This window comes from Eleutherodactylus coqui, chromosome 12, assembly GCF_035609145.1.
Source record: "Eleutherodactylus coqui strain aEleCoq1 chromosome 12, aEleCoq1.hap1, whole genome shotgun sequence".
Classification (NCBI taxonomy): Eukaryota; Metazoa; Chordata; class Amphibia; order Anura; family Eleutherodactylidae; genus Eleutherodactylus; species Eleutherodactylus coqui.
Genome location: NC_089848.1, coordinates 58,934,681 through 58,955,717, shown reverse-complemented (window position 1 = coordinate 58,955,717; position 21,037 = coordinate 58,934,681). Strand labels below are relative to the sequence as shown.

The 21,037-nt window shown below is 44.2% G+C and overlaps 1 protein-coding gene across 1 annotated transcript in view; it reads left to right on the top strand.

Moving 5' to 3' along the window:
- Positions 1–21,037, top strand: part of CHN2 (chimerin 2) — a 317,209-nt gene that overhangs the window by 278,575 nt on the left and 17,597 nt on the right. Inside the window, exons 8-10 of the mRNA XM_066585622.1 lie at positions 6,007–6,091; positions 15,760–15,933; positions 20,565–20,642. Coding sequence (XP_066441719.1) covers positions 6,007–6,091; positions 15,760–15,933; positions 20,565–20,642 — 337 coding nt within the window. The remainder of the gene's footprint in view (positions 1–6,006; positions 6,092–15,759; positions 15,934–20,564; positions 20,643–21,037) is intronic.

Here is a 21,037-nt window from a genome sequence, read left to right as displayed (position 1 = left end):
GGAGTCCGCGTTAGTTGGACGTTTGGTGTACCCATGCCATAGCCCAGGTTGCAGTGGGGCAAGGCACTACAAATACATCCCAGGCTACATTATATTTTTGTTCATAAAAGCTATGTATTGTACGTAATTGTATTATGTTTATGCTGTATCAATATTATTTTATTACTGTATGTTGATCATGTTATGGCTCACCAGCTGTAAATGAGGATTGGGACCAGGGTGCAATCCTGTCATCATCCCCAACTCATATGACCCTCAGGTTGGCACATGCTCATTTATCATTTAGACACTGGATGCGGATGGGAAGACTTTCCTGCTGGTTTATGGACTGATAATTTGGCTGGGAGGTGGCATCCTGACCAGCCAATAAGCTTTAGCTTGTGTACACTTATTCTGGCTTCACCTCACGGAGTACAACAGTTATAATCTAAGTCTGAAAGTGTTTCTAGTCATGTCAATGGCTCCCGGTCCAGATCTTCGTCTTAGTTAAGATAAGTTCGCTGGTTGCTCACTTTTTTATCTGAGGTGTTTGAACATCAATTTCCAGGTACTTTGTCTTTTATTATTCTTTTCTTTTGCCACCCTCTGTTCCCTGTCACTATGTAGGGAAAGACTAGATCGCCCTAGGTTCATGGTGTGGGTTCGCTCTTATCAGGGTGAGCACTTGGCTGGCAGGTAGGGTCTTCCCTCTTCTTAGGGTTACTTTCCCCAACTTCCCCTTTTTGTGCTTCTTTTTAACATTTCTGTGATAGTCGCGTTTATACTGTGGGTATATATATTTTGTCCTTTTAGGACGTAACCAATACGGCCAGGTCGGACATGACAGATCCATAGTGCTACTACGTAATGCTCAATGAAAACTTGCAAAAACCAGGTAACAAAGACAAGTAAAATTGTACTTACTAAGTCTTATGAGTCTTGGAAGATCTTCACATTTTTGGTTTTCCTTGTGGCTTGATTACTTCAGTGGTCAGATGTGCCATTATAGGGAATTGGAATAGCAATACACAATATGGAAAAAAGAAATCACAGTTTTTAGGTCATGGTGTTTTTTACATGCAGCACGCACTATATATTTTCCAGACTTTTTTTTTCCAATTGAACTAAAATAATTACCATGCTACGGCAGGTCATGGCCATAGTACTGATCTGTCATATGCATGCACTCTCATATTCTCTGCTACTAGCCAGATATTCTGTCAGTCAAATGTACTAAAAGATAGCATGTAGTCTGCAGAGAGGGAAGCAGTGGGGAAGGTTAATTTCCTTGATTGCCCTATTGCATAATTGGAGCTCTTGTGCTGCTAAAATAAGTGATCCTGCTTTATACTATATTTATATCTTGTATTAGGAAATTTTTCTTTATTTGATTGACTATTATACACTCATTGGGGCACATTTCCAAAAGGCTTAACGCCAGTTTCTGGCATAATAAATGTCACAAATTTTTGCACAAAGTGTATTTGTGCAAAAATTTGCAACGTTTCTCCTTTCTGCGCCGGTCCCAGCACATTTTCGAAAAGTGGGCAGTGTTTTTGAGATGACACGTGACCCCCTCGACTGCCTGATTTATGTATAATTTATGCCAGAAACTGCCTGCCATCTTAGGTAGTCCTGGCCATGCTGTTAGGAGGTGTTTGGAGTAGTGGGCATGCACATAGGGGGAAACAGGTTCCAGACACCACCAGTGAAGAAAATCGTTTGACCCGCCGACAAGCAGAAGCAGATCCAACAGTTTTGTTGTCCACCATCCAGACATAGGTGGCATCTTTATTACAGAACCCTGTCCCATTTCCAGGTGCTTAGCGAAAGGAAATTTTGTGTCCTAGCACCCATTACATGTCCTGCCACTAGCACTTCAACACCATCACCTTCATTTGCAGTAGTACCATGAACGAGAAACCTGGACAGCTATGGACTGGTACCATATCCTCTTTAGCGATAAATCCAGGTTTTGTTTGGGAGCCAATGACTATTGTGTATGAGTATGGAGGCTTCGTAGTGAGCGTTTCAGTACTGTCTTTGCTGTGGAGCACTATGTTGCTTCTGTGATGATCTTTGGAGCCATACAATATGACAGTCACCCATAGTAGTGATCAAGGGACTAACAGCTCAACATTATGAGAAAGAAATCCAGCAGCCACATGTGTTGCCTCTCATGGCCGTGCTTCCAACAGGAATTTGTAAGCAATTGGCCCGCCCACTCGTTAAATTTATCGCTGATCAAGCATTTATGGAACCAGCTAGGGCGCCAGCTTCAGCAGCCTATGAGTGTGCAGCATCTAGAGGCCCAGTTGCAATATCTGTAAGAAAATGTACCGCAGAATAACATACATATGTATCCCTCCATGGCCGACTGTATCTCATCATATATCCAGGCTAGAGGCTGCCCAACAGGGTACTAGAGCCTCCATGCCTAACCATATCTCATCATGTATCCAGGCTAGAGGCGGCCCAGCAGGGTACTAGAGCCTCCATGCCTAACCATATCTCATCATGTATCCAGGCTAGAGGCGGCCCAGCAGGGTACTAGAGCCTCTATGCCTAACCATATCTCATCATGTATCCAGGCTAGAGGCGGCCCAGCAGGGTACTAGAGCCTCTATGCCTAACCGTATCTCATCATATATCCAGGCTAGAGGCTGCCCAGCAGGGTGTTAGAGACTCCATGCCTAACCCGTTTCTCATCATATATCCAGGCTAGAGGCTGCCCAGCAGGGTACTAGAGCCTCCATGCCTAACCGTATCTCATCATGTATCCAGGCTAGAGGCGGCCCAGCAGGGCGTTAGAGCCTCCTTTGAATTGTACCATTTTCCCCAATAAACGTATCCTTTCGCTCTGATATTATAATCCCTTCCATACTGTATATCATCATTACATTCACACATATAAAGTTTCATCCGATTCCAACCATTCCTTCCTGAAGTATTATTTTCTTCATTAATGAGTGTATGAGTTCACTAAGGTGACCCTGTACACTTCTATTTGTCTTGTACTTCAAATGTACTTCTGTAAGTAATTTCTCTCACCTGTTTGAAGGAATTCCCTCTTGAGTTCCCTCCTTGTACATTAAACACACTTTCATCAAACGTGTTCTGTAATCTTTGTTATCTCACATTTTTTGCTACTGTTTTAAGCTATCCCAGGCACCGATTCTCAATGCTTGACTTGCTCAAAATAATTATTTAAAGCTATATCTTGTGCCACAGGAATAAACCCCATAATCATCATTTTCTGTAATGTTTCAGCTGGAGAAGTCCAATTACTTTGATGTTGGCCACATAAGTGTATGTTTAGCATTTTTTAACTGGGACACCAAGATGCTGAAGCTACATAAATGTGCATTTAGTCATTGGTTTTTATTGGTCTTTGTGCCTAGATCTGGTTTTTAAAGTCATGATTATCTGGGCACTGTTGACGTAAGAAAGTTCCCAAATATGGCCTAGAAAATTATGTGTTTCTAAGGCAATTTTCATCTCTTACGTATTCTGTGCATTAATTGTAAGTTCTGGCGCTAACTGACTGTGTACTTGGCAAGAATTAAAAATAGGGGCATCAAAAGGCTGCCTTTCTCACAAATAATGGGGGATATTAAAATAGAATAGAGTTCATACATGCCATGAATAAAAATACAGCGTATGACTCACGTCGGAAAATAACACAGAACAGAAAATAATGTTTTCCTTCCCCAGATATCCACTACTGTCCTGTTCTCCCAGCGTGGGAAAATTCACATTGCAGAAGTTGCGTTCCAATGTGATATCGGTTGGATAAAACTAAAGCTAGGTGCAGACTAGCCAGAACTACGAGTTTTGCCCCCCATAACTATGAGTTGTGCCTGAGAGACTTGGGTGCAACTTGCATCAGGCAGCACATGGACACCAGTCCGTGTGCTGTCTGATATGCATGGGCACAGATCATACACATGCATGGTTATGTCCTGTTTAGAGATGAGCGCGCATACTCGTTAAGGCGATTTACTCGAGAGAGAGAGAGAGAGCATCACCTTTTTCGAGTACCTGCTGGCTTGTCCCTGAAGATTCAGGGGGGGAGGCGGAGGGGAGCGGGGTGGAGAGTGAAAGAGATCTCTCTCTCCCTCCCGATCCCCTCCACAACCCCTCGCGCCCGCCCCCTCCCCCCCCGAATCTTCAGGGATGAGCCAGCAGGTACTCGAAAAAGGCAATGCTCTCTCGAGTAAATCGCCTTAACGAGTATGCTCGCTCATCTCTAGTCCTGTTTCTCATTTATGAAATAGACGGGAATAGGTCATGCCATGAGGTTTTTCACATGGTTGTCCATGTGTTTACTCTCCTAGATTATAATGGAGCCATGGGTTGTCCATGGAACTACATAGACAGTACTGTGCTCCAAAATATGTGAGTGTGCATCTAGCCTTAGTCTGGGAAAATTGACCTTGACCTGTGATATTGAATAAAACTAAGCCTCATATACGTAACTCCATTTTTGCTCTCTTTTGTATGGTGCCTTAATAGGCACCCATAGGAGTCTAGGCCTCTACTGTAAGTCGGTATACATCTGATTGCATATGGAAGTTTTCTTCTGTTGGATTCTGTATACATACAACAATGTGCCCAGCTCCATCACATATTTGCATGCCGAATAGATCCATACATACAACACCCAACAGCATGGTATGGTGGTGCACAGAGTCCCGTACAGCAGCATCAAGCCATTTGGAGCCATGGGGAACTCTGTGCCATACATATGACACCTACCTGGTTTAATTAGGACTAGTGGGATGTCATACAAACCATTTACTTCCATTCACATTTTCTTGGGCCAAGCAAACCCGTCTTGGCTGTTCGATTACGGCTAGGATGCCTTTCTTTGCCGACTTCCAGTTTCTTAGTCTGTAAAGAAAAACTTTAGTATATTTGGAGATCTCAGGGATGTCTCAATACCGAATATTTTTTTTGACTTTGGGTAGAGATATTGATCTATTCTGTCCCTTTTCACAAATATTTATTTGCTCAATGATATTACTTGTTGAGCTCAAAGTCCCAATATCAGTGACAAGGATCTTGTATTTTATTCCATTGCCCAGCCCAGTATATAATCTCATGAAGAAGGAAGTCACTCACAGCTGTTTTAGGCCATGTTTGCACAGTGTGGATTTGTCACCTATGTTTAACACGGGTGTCACAGTTATCGGAAATCATATAGGGGGTTTCCCACTGGAGACATTGATAACCGATCCACAGGCTTGTGTATATTGATGTGCCTTCAGTGGACTCAACAACCAATGATCGTGTGTTGGAGAAGGGTCGAAATTTAATATACATGCCTGCCAAAGAACCTCATGCCCCTTAACAAGTTGACAAATGATATTTCGGCCATTGTAAATGCTGCCAACAATTTGTTCAGGGATCACAAAATTGAACGATAGGCGAACAATAGAGATGAGCGAGCGTACTCGCTAAGGCAAACTACTCGAGCGAGTAGTGCCTTATGTGAGTACCTGCCCGCTCGTCTCTAAAGATTCGGGTGCTAGCGGGGGAGAGCGGTGAGTTGCGGGAGTGAGCAGAGAGGAGCGGGGGGGGAAAGAGAGTGAGAGAGAGATCTTCTCCCCTCCCCGTTCCTCCCTGCTTCCCCCGCCGGCACCCGAATCTTTTGAGACGAGCGGGCAGGTACTTGCATAAGGCACTACTCGCTCGAGTAGTTTGCCTTAGCGAGTATGCTCGCTCATCTCTAGCGAACAACAATCGCTTGGTGTAAAAGCACACAAACCGTCGTTCTTATGCTTTAGTGATTATTTGGAGCATCTACTCAGACAATAGTCGTACTGTGTGAAGTTAGCTTAATTCACAATTGGACACAAGAATTCATTAAATACTGTGGGAATGGTGGTGTTCACATGCAACCAGTAGGATCTGTACAGGACTACAGGGTCACGGTGCTCTTTACTTGTTTCTTTCTATCTGTCGCTCTGTAATGCCTTGCTTCCTCTCTACCATTCTATAACCATGGCTTGTTCTCTTTTCCAGGTTCACACATTTCGGGGTCCACACTGGTGTGAATACTGTGCCAATTTCATGTGGGGTCTCATCGCTCAGGGAGTCAGGTGCTCAGGTAAAGTAGCCATATTTGATGTCATTTGTCAGTAAAGTTAAAATTGCGCCATAAAATCTACGTTGGTGCCCAGTATAAACACAGAAGGGTCATTCCTGCAGACACTGATGAGAAGCAGGATATAGTTTCTGGCGTTTTTGCTGCCCCTTCACCAGACTCCTACGTTGTGATACAGCTTGGATGTTTGTTATGTCTGAGATGGAGGTGATGTCTGCAGCCTGGTTACATGGCTAAAAACTGCACATGGGCTTCATAGGAAAATAATGTTCTAGTGAAGGAAGTAGAGAAGATAACTGCTCAGTTGGGAATCTATGGGAAATATTGGATCTCGTTTAGTATATGGTAAGACATGAGAGACGATAATAACAGTGATGAGCAAACTTTTGAAAAGTTTGATTTGCTCAGTTCGTCAAACTTTTACAAAAAGCTCAGTTCTGGCTGAATTAGTTTGAACCAAACCGAAAGGTCCCCAAACCCCCTGAAACTGGTGTATAACACTGTTTAGGGGCCATAAAAGCCCTGGATAACACTCTAAGAGTGTAATATAGGGCGCTTATGGCTTTTAGACAGTGCTATGCACCAGTGTGCAGGACTTATGTTAAGTGAACTGAGCCAGTAGAACCCTGTTTCAGGTAGCACTTTGCTAAAAGCTCAGTTGGGGTTCATGCAGAACTAAAGTTTAACCAAAGCTCAACCCAAAACACGGTTCTACTACTTCGGTTCACTCAACACTAAACATAGTACTGGGCCACCAGGTCATTGAAAACTATGTGTTGCTATTGCTCTAAATCAGAGAAACTGAATATTCCTGTAGATATGATACCTTTTAATGGATAACAAAAAGAAATTATGTTATTAGCACAACTTAAGTCCCTTCATCAGGCATGTTATCTCTACTACTGGCTAACGTGGTACCAAACTTTTTTCTTTTTACCAAACTGTTTGTTATCATGAGCCACCTTCTCTGTCCCAACTAGTTAAAGGGGTTGTACCAATATTAGAAGTTAGCCCCTATCCATAGGATAGAGTATATCTTGCTGATCATAGGGGTCTCACCGCTGAGACCCCCTCCGATTTTGAGAATGGGGGTCCCGTGTCTGCCATCCTCCTCACTATGGGCTCACTGCAACCCCTCACAGTGAGGAGAAGGCTGAATGCACTGCTGGTAGCGCTTCATTCACTTTCCATGGGATTGTGGAGATAGCTGATCGGTACCCGCTTGGGTGTATCTGTCAGCTCCATTGAAATGAATGGAGCACTGACCATGCATGCACAGCCAGCGCTGCCTTCATTCTGGCATCACTGCAGGGGCAGAAGTGACCCCCACAGCAACAGCAGAGGGGACTCGGGAGTCCTTTTCTCAAGACTGACAGGGTCTCACTGGTAAGACTCCCACCAATCAGCAAGTCATCCCCTATCCTATGCTCTCACTCACGACCTTGAAGGTTGCGAGTTCAATCCCCGCGTGGTTCAGGTAGCTGGCTCAAGGTCGACTCAGCCTTCCATCTTTCCGGGGTCGGTAAAATGAATACACAGCTTGCTGAGGGGTAATAAATAAATCACCTGAAAAGCACTATACAAATAACAAGATTTTATTTTTATTTTTTTATATATGGGGTAACATCTAACCTTGTTACAACCCCTTTAAATATTAACATGCAAACAACATAACAGTAATACGGCCAAACACTGCATACTTGAATGATCCGACATAATCTCATACGATCGCCATGTGCCTCTAGTTTCCTTACCCTAGAAACCCCACCAATCGCAGACATCAGTATTTGTAAACTTCCAGCTCTTTGGGTGAATGGCTACCAACCATCCCATAGCCGATTACATCAAAGGCAGCTTTAAGTGGTTTGTGTATCTGATGACAAGTTGGTGACATATATAGTGTGGGTATCTGGGACGTTCACAGATTTATGCCCTGCAGTGTGAGCAGAGCTCACTGTCCATGTGATGAAGCATGCTTCATTTCATCTGGGCTATCTTGACAAATTAAAATGATTTTGCTCCTAATTTAAGACGCCCCCGGGGGTTCCATTGCCAGTCATTGATGTATAATTGGATGAAAGGGTTGTTCAAGTTCATCATTATGTTGTAGCCCACGGTTAGATTTTTCTGTAGATACTTTTGCTCTGCTCGTTCTAGAGGTGGCACGTTTAACCCTTTAAAGTCCTCCCGCATGAACTATACTGCATTAGATGCCGTATTCTGTATTCCATAGTATGTCAGTTTACTCATCCAAAGTAGAAAACAGAGATTTATAAAGTGAAAATAGGCAAAAAGTAGTATTTTTCTTTATTTCTTTGGCGATGTGTTGTGGGTGAACAGTATATAGTAGTATGACACCTTTTTCAGAACCTTGTCTAGCAAAGAAGTTTAACCCCTTTAGTATGCAGTCCTTTTTTTTCCTTCTATTTGTGCTTTCTCCTCCCAATATTAAAAAATATATATTTTTCTATTGATGTAGCTGTCTGAGGGCTTGTTTTTTGCAGGACGAGTTTTTTTTATATATTAACCCTTTCCAATCCACTGTCTGACGTCTAAAGACATTCTGATTTAAGGCTGCACAGCTCCGATGTCGGAAGACGTCCGGCAGGGTGGTATTACTGTATATTACTGGCCGCGCTGTTGTCGGGGGCCTCTCCAGCATGTCCCATGCAGCAGTACTTGCTCTAGCCAGCAGATGGCGCCATTGTATAATGGCAGAAAGAGAAAGCCCCCTAGGAAACCCTGAATCCAAAATTGGATTGCAAAGGGTTAATATTTAAAGTACCATACAAAACCTTTTAAAGATTGCTAGGTGGAGTGAAATGGGAAAAAAAAACGCAATTTCACCATCTTTGGGGGCATATTGTTTTTGCAGCATACATGCTGTGACAAAAATGACATCATCATTTTATTCTGTGGGTCAGTGCGATCACAATGATACCAAATATATTTTTGTCTTTTTTTGCTGTACTAGTTTAAAATCAATAAATATATATAATCTTTAATAAATATATACTTTTTCTGACCATCATAACTTTTTTATTTTTCCATTGATGGTGCTCTGTGAGGGCTTGTTTTTTTTGCAGGGCTATCTGTGCTTTCTCCCGGTAGCATTTTGAAGTACATATGACTTTTTGATTGGTTTTTATTACATTTTCTTCAGACAGGTAGGGTGACCAAAAAAGCACAATGTGTAGCTATTTTTGCTGACGACATTCACCGTTTGGGACAAATAATGCATTATTTTGATAGATTGGACTTTTATAGACTCAATGAGTCCAAATATATTTTGTTTTTGTTTTTTTTTAATTTTAACTGAGTTTAAAAAAAAAACAAAAAAACTTTCGAGATCCTTTATTTTTTTCCAATAATAAAAAAAACTTTTTTGTTCTCTTTGTTTTTAGTCGCATGAGGGGACTAGAAATTACAATCATTTGATCACCCAGTATAAAGCATGCCACAGTATTGCATTATACCTCATTCTGACAGGTAGTCTATACAGATGTACCACAGGCACGCCTTAATAGGCATATATTCATGGCAGCCCTGGCGGCCTTCAGAAGGCCCTGGACTGCAAGTTCTTTGGTTATGCACTTGCTCACACCATCAGGTACCGTGGCTCGGCCCAGTGTAGTGTCAGCAGCCATATCACCAAGACTATCGATGTGAGTAATATTTTGGGGAACCCGCAACAAAGCCCAAATCTTGCTTGGAGGGGTCAAGGGGGAAAACCAGAGTTCCCCAAGTGAAGCCTCCTCAGCCTCAAGTCAAATCGTTGTGTGGCAGAGCAGACCCACGTCCTCCTGTCTGGCATAAAGTTGGCAATACACTAGAGATTTTGGACGACCTATAAGGCTGATTTAAACCATTTTCTGCCAACAACCCCCTCCTTTTTATAACCTGAACGAGTATGACTAATGCCAACTGATGGCAGATATTTGTTAGAAAGCTGATTTGCTGTGCTGGATTTTTTTCCCATTGTGGTTGAATGCTATGGTTAAAAAGTCATCTATGTGGAACGACAGATCTGCATCTCACCAATGGAAGCCTAGCCTTGGCCATACATTACGGCATAGACCCATCAGTGCTTTAACTTATGGCATTGTTTCCCAGCCTTTTTCAGCTTGTGTAACACCTCATCAAAAAAGCTTTATCTCGCGGCACCCCTGCAAAAAAAACCTCTCGCTCTTTCTGGTAGCAGCCCTGAAAACTTCTCACAGCACACCAGTGTTACACGGCACCCCGGGTCGGGAATCTCTGACTTATGGCAATATGATCCGAGACAACAACTGTCACAGACCTACCGTGAATGACAGGTCGTTTAGAAAGTCCCTGATGCATGGTCAGCCTAAGTGATTTTATTGACAAGATGACCACTAATCCTATATATTGTATTTTTCCCAGAATGAACAACTTTTTTTGATATTGCGGTTCCTGACAAGTTGATTGTTGGGGTTATACGCCGTGATCACCTGTTCTTTACTGCTGCAGGCAAAACGAGGCATAACTGCTTGCTCACTGTAATCAATAGGTGTCCGTAGTATGTATTGAGTTTTAGTTGGTTATCTATGGTCTGGTCATGTCTGAAGCTGCTGGAGGCACAAATCAAGCTACTACTGTTACATAACTACATTACCTAGTGCAAATGGCCCCATTGCTAAGGGCTCATGGCTAGAGCTGGAATAGAACCATCATAGAGGTGCATGAGCTGTTTACTGAGCCTCCAGATTTCTCGGAGTTCATATTAAGATATGTAGATTGTTTTTCGTTCAGAATCTGTACAAATCAGAAAGAAAAGCATTGTGAAATGCCCCACTGGACTGCTTATATATAGAAGTATTCTCAATGCTTCTAGTGGAGAATATCTCCATACTCACTGATTCCGACTGAGCTAGTAGAGCAGTATACGAAGGCTCAACAACTCCATGCTAAGGAACCGTGCAGACCGCTGTGCACATGACTTTACCTTAACCTTTTCCAATCCACTGTCTGACGTCTAAAGACATTCGGATTGAAGGCTGCACAGCTTCCAATGTCAGAAGACGGACGGCAGGGTATTCTTACTGTATATTACTGGCCGCTCTGTTGTCGGAGGCCTCTCCAGCATGTCCAATACCGCAGTACTGGCTCTAGCTAGCAGGTGGCGCCATTGTATAATAGCAGAAAGAGAAAACCCCCTAGGAATCCCTGAATCTAAAATTGGATTGCAAAGCGTTAAGGACCTTTGCATGGGCCGCTAATCGGACCTGAGCATTCCTCCAAATTTTTGTTCACCGAACAATGGCCATGTTAAGTGACCGACAATCAGCCAACGATCAAGCAAGTAGTTGTCCTCTCGCTGACTGGCTCATTTGTGTCAGCATTAAAATGCTCACTGATCAGCAGTACATCTCCCCATTTGACCACCCGGCCTATGAGGACAAATAATTGCATTAGCTATCATTTGTCCCCATAAGCCGAATTTCACCCCATGTAAAAGAAGAGCCGATCGGTCGTTACATTGGGCTAAGAATTCGGCCCAGGTAAAGGGATCATATAAGTTTTGTAGGGAGAAGGCAGCATACAGTAGTAGTAGTAGTTTAGGCTGTTCACGTCTGCTAAATTTCCATGAGTTCCAGAGGAACTGCTGGCACTTGTAGTGTAGAATATTTCCCTTTCTGTAGCTGAAGTCTATCACTTCTGCAGTCGGAAGTTTGATGTTGGTCTCCTCAGTCCTCTATGTTGCATGCCAAGCTGTGAGACTCCTCCAACACCTATGCTGCCCCCACTTACACTTCTGCTGAGTCTCCCTATGCTGCCCCCACTTACACTTCTGCTGAGTCTCCCTGTGGATCTCATTCTTTTTTTCTTTTCTCCATCCTCAACAGAGGATGAGGTTGACCACTCTGATCCTGTTACCATTACATTATTTTCAGTGGTCTCCCCTAGTCCCTATTTTTCCATTAAGGTTGCCAAGTTCCCTAAACCTATGAGTAACTTCCCCACAGTACTAGTGAGTCATGTAGTGCCGCTGATAATGGATGCCACAGGCTGCCGCATCCCCCTGGCGCTGGACGTACAAATGTATTAATGAGAACCCCCCCTCCCCCCCCCATTCCCATTCCTAGTTACTAAGTTTACAAGTATTTATTTTTACAGTGTAAGTACTTGGAAACACACATGGGAATTAGTCTTTGGAGCCAAACTCTTAAATGTCTATCTTTGGTTTTTCTGTAAAAGTCTGCCTTGACTTTTTAATGTTTTGTCTGCTGACATGTTGTAGCCAGTTTATGAATCAACACACTCATTTCTGAAAAGTCGAAGGAAACAAGTTTTATTTGGCTGCAAAGAGTCGCATAACACAAGTCAACGAGATGTGATCATTACTATGATGTGATGCCAGCTCCTATTAACGTCATACTGCCATGCCAGGCTTGCCAAACATACATCCTTGTCTACTGCTTCAATCTACATTTTCTTTAAATGGTTCATTTGTCAGGAAATAAGTATGCCAAAAGCCAAATATTTCCTAAGCAATCAGTCATAGAGATCTAGGTTATGGAGTCAACATGGCTTTTAAAGGAGTATTAGACATAAAATACAAGTTGGCTTATACAGAAGAGCTAATTCTAGTGTATGTGTATGAGATCCAGTACTTGTTAGGGCAGAAGATAAGCCTGTGGTCATGGGTGGGATGTTGTCTAATAGAAAGCACATTTATAAAACCAGAATTTACATGATTTTCTGCTATTTTTTTTTTCTGAAAATCTCAGTTGTTATACAGTTTTAATAGCATAAATCTGCATGTGGCCTCTTTATTTTTTGCCCTTCTCCCCAGGAGAGAAAATGGTAAATTATTGAAGGAATTGATTAAAGGGGTTGTCTCGCGAAATCAAGTGGGGTTATACACTTCTGTATGGCCATATTAATGCACTTTGTAATATACATCGTGCATTAATTATGAGCCATACAGAAGTTATTCACTTACCTGCTCCGTTGCTAGCGTCCTCGTCTCCATGGTTCCGTCTAAATTCGCTGGCAGCTTGCTTTTTTAGACGCGCTTGCGCAGTCTGGTCTTCTCCTTTCAGCACGAGCCGCTTCAGTGTGCTCGCCGCTACAGCTCTTCTGCGCATGCGCAGACGAGCTGTCACTGCTCGGGAGCGCGCTGGAGCGGCCATTCTGTACCATCCTCTGTTAGAGGAAGGTGCAGAGCCGCCCAGCCCAGCCGCCCAGCCGAGAAGCCGCCCAGCCGTCCAGGTAAGTGATGGGCCGGGGGGGGGGGCTGTCGCTGGGCCGGGGGGGGGCTGTCGCTAGGCCGGGGGGGGGCTGTCGCTAGGCCGGGGGGGGGGGGCTGTCGCTAGGCCGGGGGGAACTGTCGCTAGGCCGGGGGGAACTGTCGCTAGGCCGGGGGGAACTGTCGCTAGGCCGGGGGGAACTGTCGCTAGGCCGGGGGGAACTGTCGCTAGGCCGGGGGGAACTGTCGCTGGGCCGAGGGGGGCTGTCGCTGGGCCGGGGGGGGGGTGTCGCTGGGCCGGGGGAACTGTCGCTGGGCCGGGGGGGGGGCTGTCGCTAGGCCGGGGGGGGGGGCTGTCGCTGGGCCGGGGGGGCTGCGCCGGTTACCTGCTGCCTGGCGGTGGGTGACTGTGTTGGTCGGCCGCGTTGAATCCAGGGGTCCGGTTGGCGGCTGCGGGGCGTCTGGTTGTCAGGGAGACACGGCTGGTAGCGTCTCAGGAGCGCGCACGTCGGGCTACAGCAAGCGAAGGGAAAAGAGCCGGCGGCCATCTTGGGAAAATTTTTATAAGTTGCTGAAACGCTGGAACTGTAAGTAGAAACCAGCTAGAAAAGTCATTTACAGGGGTAATTAGTAATGTATGCTTAATTAGGGGGATTGGGCAAAAAAAAAATTTCACTGCTTCCTCGAGACATCTCCTTTAAGTAGCGTCTTATCGGCCCCCAATACAGAAAGCCCAATTAAATGGAATTTTAGACTGCACTCAGTTAAACTGTCAGAATCAGTGGACGTAGATTGACTATGATACAGACTGGTTTGGCTTTGGACCAAATCCTTAGGCGACACATGAGGTACCCTGGTCTTCACCCTTTTACCCCACCAATAGGGAAATGGGCTTCACTGTGGGCTCAGTAGGCTATTACTCAGGAAGAGTGGTCCCAAGTGTTACTCAAGGTCGTGTCACGGCAATATAGGCCAGAGGTCTGTATGACAGGCGTCCACATCGCTAGTCCAAGAGGGCTTTATAAATAATCCAATACACACATCCCTGGTGGCGTCTTCTCAGGATACAGGGAGAGTGTCAGGGGAAAACCCTAAAAAAAAACAGTACCTCGATCGTGTGAACACAATGGGATAAAGTAGTAAAAACCTCGTGCTCCTGCTGATTGGATAAGTAAAAGTGCACCCTTATAATTCACGGTTTTATATCCAATCTCCAGGAGCACAGGGCGTTTACCATTTTATACCTGTCCGTCCATGTGTGAGTGAGTGGGTTTGTGAGCGACTTACATGCTCCGCCTCTGATCACATGATGGTGATTTTATCAAAAGTCCTTCATCCCCAGTGAGGGAGTTACATGCTTTGTCCCTGATCACATGACTGTGACATCATCACAGATCCTTTACGCACATGGCTGCTGTTCGGCTAGGTGTTCATTAGTATTCCATAGCAACTGAGGCCACAGGGGGTTTGTAGTCCATCCATAATCTGCACAAGGATGCAGGACCTGTGATGATGTCACCGTCATGTGATCAGGGGCGGAGTATGATGGTGACGTCATCACAGGTCTTTCATCTCCACTGCTGTGCTGCTTCTGATCCCTGTTGAATGTGATGAACAATGTATGTAGCAGTGCTGTGTGTGTGACATGCATGTAGCAGAGCTGTGTGCCGCATTGAGCCACCAGAAACACTGGTACTATAATTTCCTAATAATTGCTGGTCCCATTATAACTGGCACACAGCCTGTCATCGTAGCTTTATTTACAAAGATTTTAAAGCGGTATTCTGAGCATTTACTATTAATGAAGAAGAAATCACAGAGGGATAAATAGGTTCTAGCAGGTTCTATGATGGTTCACTATTAATGAACGATCACCAGGAGAGGTCATGAATAATGACCCCCCACCCAATTAGGATCCCCGCCAATCGGCTGATATTCTAGCCCACTGTCAGTGCAGTGGGGCTGGACATCGTCATTGTTTGTCAGGGCAGGAAGTGTGGTTGGAGGCATCACTCCCATTGATTTCAATGGGAGTGAAACCGTCTATGACACTTCAGCTCTGACCACTGATGCAGACATCTAGCCCAACTACACTGATAGTGAGCCGGAGGATTAGCTAATCGGCAGGGATCCCAAGTGGCAGATCTGAACCAATCAGTTATTCATGATCTATCTTAAAGGTAGGTCATCAATAGTAAATACCCAGAATACCCCTTTAAGACTTGGCATCTCTGGTCACTCTAATTTTATACATTAGGCATAAAGAGAAGTTTTAGTTCTAAATATAAAAGTGTATAAAGAAATTGTGAGTCTAACAACTATTCTTTTACTATATGTCATCATGCTATGGAAAAGCATAATATCTAATATTTCTATTAATATCCAACTTTGTAACTTTATGTCCTGCAGATATGTGCTTTGCCAGTCTTTTGCTAATCCCTTTATCTCTGATTTGTAGATTGTGGCCTGAATGTACATAAACAGTGTTCAAAGTATGTGCCCAATGACTGCCAGCCAGATCTCAAGCGCATCAAGAAGGTGTACAGCTGTGACCTTACCACGTTGGTGAAAGCACACAATACTCCAAGGCCAATGGTTGTGGACATATGCATCCAGGAGATTGAAAGCAGAGGTTGGAAAATGAGTCTAATGCTTTTTCTTTACTTTATACATTTAATGCAAACCCAATTACAACTGTCTTACTCATCTGTAGAGATAATACTGCTGGTTAGATCATCTAATGGCCCTTTTACACAGGCAGATAGTCGGGTAAATGACTGCCCGAGCACTGATGGCACCGCTAAGGTCATTAGCGCTCATGCAGACCGTTTACACTGAAAGACTTCACTCCTGGATCGAGGGCTTCTCGCTCGCCTTCTATGTGAAGCGGGGAGCATTTACACAGAACGATGCAGCAATGGTTTTTAAGCCAACTGAAGAGTCTGAACGAATTTCGAGCAATCATCCCATGTAAATGGCCCATAAGATTGCCTGGGAGATGGTATATGTGGCTAGACAATGTATCCATAATAGTTTCTATACTTATGAACTAATACAAGTTATATCATAACTGTCTTCCAACAGGGCAGTGTTCCCCGAAAGGTGTCTCAGAAGCCACACGTTGCCCTCAAACCCCTTCCATGGGCTTTTCAGCAGGTGGTAGCCCCAAACACTGTTATGTTCCAGTGGTGCCAGGTCTAATAACACCATTGCTGTCAGGTGTCATAGATCTGTCATGTGCATGAGCCTTAAATGTAGGAAGCCAACATGAGACTGACCTTTAAGATGAGGAATCATTGGCAATTTTGGGGATCAGCGGGCATAGATCCACTTTGCCACTCAATAATTTGGCTTAGGGCCAGATACAGAAGCGACACCTGAGGTACCCTGCTCTTCACCCTTTAACACTACCAATCAGGACTTGGGCTTCATTGTGGGGTAACTACGTTACTACAGGCCAAGGCACAGTACCTGAGGGTGTGAACAGGAGCATAGTGAGACAATCCATGTCGGGACAGGCATCAAAACTTCAGAACTAGGAATATGCCAGAGGTCGGGACACATAGAATAGGTTGAGCGTGGCACAGCAGGCCAGAAGTCGGGGCAGGCAGTAATCAGAAGCATGGTCAATATAACAAGCTGGGGTCAGGAATGGAGCAAGCAACAAAGTCAGGAACCAGAGAATCAAGACACACGTGAAACAGCACCGTAAACAGGACTAAAAGACCACAAACTTAGGCACCCTCCATAGGGGACGCATGCCTGATATAGCACATGATTGACAGGTGCATGCTGGCCCTTTAAGACCGCAGCCACATCCATGCGCATAGACCCTCCGGGCTGCTGTCAGTGAGTGACAGATGCAGGGTCCCTGCTGAAGACAAGTGCAGGATGTGTGCCATGCCTGCCAGGAGGAGTAAGTTGGCGGTTGTGGCTGCAAACTGTAAAGCAACTATAGGTATACAGTATGTTGACTGAGCTCTACTCGTCACCTTCCTCCGAAAGGACAGGATCTGACTCTTCTGTTTCCATTGCTGCTGGCATCCTTCTATTACTGTGAGATGAAACAATATTTTGTAACAAAGTTGTAACAACAAATCCTTTAACTCCACCAATTTGTCGCACACTTCAGCCTGGCACACAGGGTAACTCCGCCAGTGATCTCACTATGTTCCTGGAATCCTGAGGATCAGCTCATGTTGTAAATCGCTGTAACAATTACCGCTTGTGTTCCCGTGATCATTATAATATGGTGCCTTAGAGAAGGTCTTAAAACTCTACGGCGAACACAAACAATTAATTCTAGCTGGGAACAGTAAACATGTACTATGAGTTACAGCAAAACCGGGGACTTCTCTCAATAGTCTTCCCTTTTCTAGGAAAAAGTGAACATTACACAATGTAACCCTTTAGCTCTATTGTAGAACTGTGTCAATTGTTGCTTTGTTCTCCGTTTTGCACGTGAATACTAGCACGTATGGTACTAGGTATGTATAGCATAAACTGACTAAAGCCCTATGCCAAAGTCAGCTTCAGTTATCTTAAAGGGGTATTTACATATTAAATATTTACAGCATATCCACAGGAGATGACATGGAATGCCGATGGGTGCAACCAGGGGCGTAACTATAGAGGATGCAGTGGATGTGGTTGCACCCAGGCCCAGGAGCCTTAGGGGCGTCTCCTCTCCATATAGGGAGCCCAGTACTATAAGTAAAGCATTATAGTTGGGGGCTCTGTTACAAGTTTTGCATCGGGGCCCGGGAGCTTCAAGTTATGCCTCTGGGTGCAACCCCCTGCTTTGAAACCTACAGTAAGATGAAGTCTTCAGTATAGTAACCTCTCCATTGAATTCAAAATGGCCGCTTTGTATTAGACCCCTATTCTGATAAATCAGGGTCCCATTTGCGTTTACTTTGCCTATACTGTAGGTTATGAATTCAGAGCGTATAGCAGTTGTTACTAGACTCAGTTAAAGGGTTATTCCCATCTTATAAAGTGATGTAAACTGCTAGGATAAGCCATGTGATTGGCGAGGGGCAACCTCTGGGACCCCTACCGATCCTGGGAATGGAGGGACCAGAACGCTAATGAAAGGGAAGGTGTCATCAGAAAAAAGGCATGTTATATAAATCACATTTTTGTGTTCAACATATTTTTTAAGAATTTTTCGGTCGCAATCATTGTGTTTCAAAAGATCCTAAAATCGTGCATTTTTGACACTGACCACTGACCGAATACTAGTCTGTCACTTCGTGATCTGTAGAGGGAACTTTGCAGCAGTCATCTCACTAATCGTCCTTTTACACCCCCTGACAACTTGTCCCAACAACTCATCCCAGTGATGCTCGCTGCTGGGCTGTCACACAGGAGCGAGGATCGTTGGCATTGCTCACAGCGCTGCCGGAATGGACGCAGAGCGAGACAGCAAGCGTTCTCCACCTCCCCCGCCCCCCCCCCCCCCCCCCCACCTCCATTCACCATAAGCAGACAGTTGTTCAGAAGTGAGCGGCTGCTGTTTGCACTGAACGACAGGTTTTATCAGTTTTCTACATGTAGAAACTGATTGACTGAAGAATTCTCGTTCAGTTGTTCAGTCTCTGCATGCGTTTACACGGGATGATCATTGTTCAGATCCCCGCTCTCCCGCAGTAATCTGAACAATAAGGCTGGGCTCACACGGGACGGAATTCCAGTGAAATGTTCGCAGAATGGCTGCACCAAAAAAATATGAGAACTCTGCTGGAAAAGCGCAGCTTCAAAACCCATGGCCTTTGGCATTTTTGCGAAATCTCGTCCACTTTCGATTAGGAGCCGCGGGCGGAATTGCCGTGTGGACTTTCTGCACGGGAATTCCGTGGCAATTCCGCACCGTATGAACTCGGCCTAATAATTGTCCCGTGTAAGAGAGTCATAACATCGCATGCAGGAGTACTCTGAAATGTAACACCTATATGTAGACAACACAGGATATACCATTCAGAATTGGTAATAAACTGCTACTATCTACTTCTCCCTCCCTGCACTGATCATAGAGCATGTCTAAAATAGTCTTCCATACAAGTCAATGAGTCCCTTCTTGTCCATTGTGTGAATGGCCCTTGAAGCTGCTGTAAAGCATATCTTCTAAATGCTGTTAAATGCAGTTCATGAAAGATGTATAGACAACATAAAAAACAGAAAAAAAGTTCTACAATCAGAAAATAAAAACAGATTAAAAAAAAGCAAAATGTTTCATTATCTTGTTGTGAAGGGGTTGTCCAGTTGTAAACTATTGGTGGCCTATCAGCAGAGTAGGCTATCAATAATAGATTGGCAAGGGTCTGCCACCAGGGACCCATACTTATCAGCTGTTTGCTGGGTCAGTGTGCTCATATAATGAGCTGATTTCCGCAGGAAGCAAACAGCTCTGTTCCCAGTGCAGTGGCCAGGCATGGTACTGCAGGCCAAGTTCCTATTCATTTCCGTGGGAACTTTGCTGCAGTACCAAACCTCGCTACTGCATTGAAGCCCGTGTGGTCTATTTCTTGCAGAAATTAGCACATTGTATGAGCACACCGAACCAGTGAACAGCTGATTGGCGGGGTCCCTGGTAACAGACCCCCATCGATTTACTGTTGACGATCTATCCTGCTGAAAGGCCCTCTGTAGTTTAATTAATAAAACAAACATTTTGGTGATATAATTAATCCCTTTAAGCACTGCATTGTCTTCACTGATTTTTCCTGCCCAGCAATCCCCAAGCACTCACTGTATGGGGAATGGCAGCGAGGCCCCACAGTTTACACAAGGATGATTATACCTGTTGGGTATTAAAGGATGAATGAATTGCTACAGAAGTATATTGGCATAATATATAACTTTTTACTGTATACAGAATAACCTTTATTTATTGAATCTGAGATACCCTTTAAATTAATTGACCTAAAGTTACTATTTTGTGGCTTCAGAAAAAAGTAAAATAAAACAGTTGGGCGTAGCACTAGGCAATAGTAAACCGATGGGGTCCTGATCCATCACCTTCATTACCTTTATGTTACTGTTTGATATGTTGCTATGTGGCACTTATAGGTTTGTATGACGAGATGTATAGGGAGTTCATTGATGCAGAAGATTGTCATGTTGGGGGAAAGGATAGATTTAGGCCCAAATGAAAAACTGAAGGCTGGTGACTCTGCGCTGCTTAGTTTGCACATACTTGTTACTTTCTTATTGTGCATGAACAGTTTACTTACATCTTATTTTCTATTCTTTTATTATCAGGCCTGAAGTCAGAAGGTCTATATCGAGTCTCGGGCTTCACTGAGCACATTGAAGATGTGAAACTGGCCTTTGATCGAGGTGAGCTGTCCGTTCAATGTGCCAATATGGGGAACATCTGTACATGATAGAAAAAGGGGAAACATGCCAACTTGCAACCAAAGACTGGAAAGGCTTCTCACATAACAGCAGAGCTCTAAATGCAAGAGATGGGATCTATCTCCATACGTTCTTTACAGCAATATAATATCTCGGTATATCATAAGCATGATATATCAAATAGATGATAAATCCAGGTCATCAGGTTCATCCACCCTGACAGTCAGATATCTCTTCCTCCTCAGCACCCCTTGGTGGAGTTAAAAAGGAAAGCTGGTGGATGAACAATCATTCATTGTATAGCAGATCTTTAAAGAGACCCTCTGGTCCTGAAATAAAGATGGCTGCAACCTTCTCTGACTACCTAATGCAAACTG